This window comes from Lactuca virosa, chromosome 1 (assembly GCF_052849685.1).
Source record: "Lactuca virosa cultivar CGN04683 chromosome 1, Lactuca_virosa_CGN04683_v6, whole genome shotgun sequence".
NCBI classification, from domain to species: Eukaryota; Viridiplantae; Streptophyta; class Magnoliopsida; order Asterales; family Asteraceae; genus Lactuca; species Lactuca virosa.
The window spans coordinates 9,889,024-9,894,336 of record NC_136426.1 but is presented as its reverse complement, the minus strand read 5'-3'; the positions used below and the strand labels follow the sequence as shown (position 1 = coordinate 9,894,336).

The window sequence follows — 5,313 nt, the reverse complement described above, 5'->3', positions numbered from 1 at the left end:
TTAAATATGAACTTAATTGAGTTAGATAGTGGACTTACCTGAAGCAGAGTCAAACTTTTTGACTAGACATTCTCTCAAATCTTTCAGGTAGTTAAGGCAGCTTCGCAACCAATGCCCCTTCCTTTGGCAACAGAAACATATGGACCCTTTGGGAATGGCACACAGGACTATCTCAGACTTAGCCTTTCTCTTTACCATTTGGTCAACCAAGTTGACTATGGCTGATCCCTTTCCATTGGGAAGAAAAAGATTTTCTAGATATCCAATGTTACCAATTGTCAATGTCCATGGTAGTTTGGGAAGTTGATCTACTAATCAAATTTGCTTTACCAGAGCTCCAAATCATTGCTGATTCAGCAGCACCAAGAAAATAAATAAGATCATTAGGGTCATGTCATAGTCTGTTACATAGTAGTCCCAAAGGAACTCACCGTGTGACTTAGAAAGTGACTGAACAACCAACTTTCTCATGACTTTCACACCCAACTCTCCCGGCCTGTCAATATGTGACTTCATCTCCAAGATGTGAGCATACATAGACCTTGCTTGCTAATAGGGCTTGAGTGACCTTGAGATATTCAATAACTTGTGGGTTAGGGAGAATAATTGGAGGAGGTGGAGGGAGTGAAGAATGATTTTCGGGACATCATCTTCATTAGGAAAGCTTGTTCGAAGAGTTTTGGGAAAATCATAATTGTCTGAACCAGACATCTTTTGGGAGATATTCAAGATAGTTGATTTAAAGTCCTTAATATAACACCCAATATGAAATATTAAGGCTAGGACCCAACACGATATTTTATAACTTGGAAGAAGGATGCCGTAATCCAAGCTATAAAATATTTGAAGGTAGGCGAATGACAATTCACAAATTTCCACCATGAAAAACGAAATAATTTATTAGGTTTTAATTGGATTTGAAACTCCTAGATCATTTGAGATTCATTGAACTTTTCAATGACATGTTTCAGTCTCGATTGTGCCCTCTCAAATTTTGTGACTGGGATGCCGAGGATCACAAAACAAGGTGTGAATAACCATGCAAATATACTTGGCACCCTTAATATTTACCCCTCAATTGATGTGCCGGTTAACCACACGCGCTCCACCGATACTATGATAAACATTAAGTTACCCTTTTCCTACCTTTTTAAATCCAACTAGTGTGCCGGTTAACCACACACGCTCCACTAACCGACTTAAGCAAAGTGCAAACTGTAATTTCATGGGTTAGCACCAAATTCACATTTTCCTAAAGTAACTAAGATTGGGAATTTATAAAAGGTTTAGTTACTTTATATTTATCATTAATACTTTTAATGAAGGGAGAATTCTAGTCCTTGTCCTACCCGTTCGGCTAACGACCCTCCACCAGTCAAGGAAGCGGTGGGTGAGAGTGGACACCCATTAAACTGCCATTTTATAGGCAGTAACCTTATACCCCCTTATAGACCGGCTTCGTGAATGAGGCCTACTAACGGTAAGACTGACTTGCTCTTATATATATATTATTAACTTATAATAATATAAAGTATAAGGGTTGAATTTTATATTTTAAAATTCTAAGGGCTTAACTTGGAATTAAAGTATTCATGAGGGAAACTTTACAAATTCCAAAACTTGAGGGCAAGTTTTGAACTATTCAAAAACTTTTTAATTCCATAACTTATGTGTTTAAAGTATAATTTGAGGACAAGTTATGGAAGACTTTAAAACATTTAAAAATGAGACTCTCCATTTTTCATAACTTATGGAAATCTTATGAGTTTTAATAATCATAAATGTGACTCTTCATATAACTTGAGGACAAGTTACAAAAACACATATTATGAACAACTTTTAGATTAATTTGGACTGAAAACATATTATTACATAATTTTTCTATTAATCTAAATCAACTCATAAGAACAAGATAATTCAAATCAAACACTTTTTCATGTAATCAGCCTAACCATTAAACTAATACAAAACATGAATATATTGACAATTATCTATGGAATTGGATTAGCATGAACATTACCACATCAAAATCAGGTTTACAAGTTCAAAAACAGCTTAGCGTAATGTTCCTAGTCCAATTTCAGCTAAAAAAACTCGAAAATATGTTGTTTGGGGCTCCTACTCGTCGAGTGTATGAATCTACTCGACAAGTAGGATGATTTTCTTCATGGACTCGGCGAGTCCATCAGTGGACTTGACGAGTCCAGTGCCCAGACAGCCAGAAAATCTATTTTTTTTTCAGCTTTTGCAGCAATTTGCATCAAGTATAATTGAAAACAAGCCTAGGCTCTGATACCACTGAAGGGTTTTGAGCATTCTAACACTCCTAAGGTGGACATGCAACCCTAAATACCTTGGATCTATGTTTTCTATATTATACATGCAAATATCAATTTTTCCAATGTATTGTTCTAACTAGCATAATATGAAGAACATATAATGTAAATTCTAGTAGAATTACATACCTCTTTGTTGTAGCTTGATTCCATGGAGCTTAAGAGCATAGTGCCTCAAGTGTGACACCTTAAATGGTTCACACAACATCACCAACATCTTGGAAGAACTTGAGAGAAAAGGTTCCTATGCTCAAATCGGCTAGCCCTCATGTGTACACACACTAGTGACAATTTCTTGAGCCATGGGGTCCTTATATATGGTGGCTATTAGGGTTACACCATGTAGCTCATGTCTTTCCATATTATTCATGCTCCATGGGTTAAAACCTCCATGGAGTATCCATGGGTTACTCCATGGGTTTAGCCCAACATGAAGAACTATGGATCATAAGCCCGCATATATAAGAATGAATGATTTACACAATCAATCCCCATATATTTAATTAGTCTCCTTTTGATCACAAAATTAATTCCAAATTAATTCTTGATCAATACTAATTAAATAATATGATTTCATATTAATATATTAGAACTTATAATATATTAACAAATCATAAATATCCTTTTCTCACAAAAGTCTATCCAAATTGTTCCGATGCCATGCAACCCAAATGGACCATGCGAATCGGGTCAAATACATACCAATTATAGTTATGGACTTAGACACTAATCTAACAGGAAAATGGCCGGGGCATTACACAATCCAAATGGCATTCTCCGGTATGCAAAAGTGCCAAATAGACATGTAAAGATTGACTTTTCTTGGTCTTCCGGTGCCACCAGGATTTGGTGAAAACCGGAGTAACCGTCAAGAAAACAATACTGAGATTTCCCGGCCAACTTTTCTAACATTTGGTCAATGAAAGGTAATGGAAAATGGTCTTTTCTTGTGCTTGCATTGAGTTTTCGGTATTCAATACATACTCTCCACCCGTTTTGCACACGGGTGGGGACCATCATACATTTGTTGTTCTCGACCACCGTGATTTATGTCTTCTTCGGTACAACTTGCACCGGACTCACCCACTTGCTATTCGAGATTGGATAGATCATTCCCGCATCAAGTAGCTTCAATATCTCTTTCTTGACTACTTCCGTCATTGGCATATTCAACTTTCTTTGTGCATCCCGGCTTGGCTTGCAATCATCCTCCATCAAAATCTTATGCATGCAAATGGAGCAGCTTAAACCTTTAATATCGACAATCGTACAACCCATGGCTTCCTTGTGTTCCTTCAACACTTTGAGGAGTTTCTCTTCTTCAAATTCGGTTAGATGAGTCGAAATGATAACCGGGAGAGTCTCGTTCTTACCCAAGTAAGCATACTTTAAGTATTGAGGTAGGACCTTTAATTCCAATTCGGGTGGTTCAACAAGCGATGGTGGCAACTTTATATAGGTTGGGGGCAACTCAATTTGATTGACGTCTAATCTTGTAGATTTCTTCACTTCCAAATTATTGACCAACCTTTCAACTTCCGGATCCAAAGAATAAAGCTTCAATTGTTTGGCTAGTTTCCCACAATCAAACCCCTTGTGTAGGATCATCTCCAAAACATCACCATTGGACAATTCAAAAAGTTCTTAGGTTATTGGCTCAACAACATCAACAAAGTACAAAGATGAGACATCACTAGGATATCTCATAGTATCATAAATATTGAAACTTATTGTTTCACCATCGAACTCCATTGTCAAACTACCCGCATATACATCAATCTTTGTCCTAGCCGACTTCAAAAATGGTCTCCCGAGCAAGATTAGAGCCGATTTGGAGGACACTTGCTCATCTAGATCAATCACAAAGAAATCCGCCAGGAAGACCAATTGGTTTACTTGCACAAAAACAGCTTCTAGAACACCTCTAGGAAAGACACTCGACTTATCCGCAAGTGAGATTATAACTCCGGTTTCACTTAGAGGTCCGACATTCAATGACTCATACACCGAATAGGGCATGACATTGATAGAAGCACCAAGATCAAGCATGGCAGTACTAAAAGTGACATTTCCATTCTTGCAAGGAACCGTTAACATTCCCGGGTCTTTGCACTTGGGTGGAAGTTTCCTTTGTAAAACCGCATATGCGTTTTCATTCATCGAAATTTTCTCATTTCCCTTCAATTTCCTCTTGTTGGTACAAAGTTCTTTCAAAAACTTTGCATATCTAGGGATTTGTTTGATTGCATCAAGTAAAGGGATGTTTACTTCCACCTTTCAGAAGGTGTCCAAAATCTCTTTCTCCTCCATATTCTTCTTTGAAGTTGCAAGTTAGGAGGGGAATGACGGTTGAGTGGCTATTGGTGTTACTAGGGGAATGGTCTTATTTGGAACTCCGGCTTGTGCATCATTCTTGACTATAGGATCTTTAATGGGAATGATATATATTTCTTCCTCTTCTTCCCTTGGCTTCTTCTTTGAACTACTTTCTCCGGTGTGTTTGTCACTTCTCAAGGTAACCACAATGACATTTGGGTTCTTTTCGGTTTGAGAAGGCAATTTTCCACGGGACTCCAACTTGCTTCTGGATGTAACTATATCTCCCATTTGTGCTTCAAGGTTGGAGATACTAGTCCTTGTCTCTTTTCGGAATTGTTGGCTACTAGTGGCTAAGGATTTGACAATGTATTCAAGAGACATTCCAGAGCTACTTGGTTGGGATTGAGGAGGTTGTTGGTATTAGACTTATGTAAATTTTGTGTTCACTGTGTAATCATTTATTATTTGAGGGGTTGTAAATGTAATTCTTTTCCTTATATATATAGAGTTACTCGTGTCATTGTTGGCATTGAGTTTTACATTCACTCATGGTATCAGAGCCATTAGATCCCATCCCTTTCACTCCCATAACCTCTTTCTTTTTCTCTTCTCCTTCTCTTAACCCCCGCCCATTGGATTTCCTCCATTTTTCACCACC

General features: G+C 37.6%; 1 protein-coding gene across 1 annotated transcript; it reads right to left on the bottom strand.

Moving 5' to 3' along the window:
* Positions 1–3,980: 3,980 nt before the first annotated feature.
* LOC145111198 (uncharacterized) lies at positions 3,981–5,036 on the bottom strand. The gene is made up of 2 exons (XM_079047495.1): positions 4,707–5,036; positions 3,981–4,610 (listed from the first exon to the last, which is right to left on the bottom strand). Exons 1-2 carry the CDS (start codon positions 5,034–5,036, stop codon positions 3,981–3,983), a joined length of 960 nt encoding a protein of 319 aa, XP_078903621.1.
* Positions 5,037–5,313: the final 277 nt, after the last annotated feature.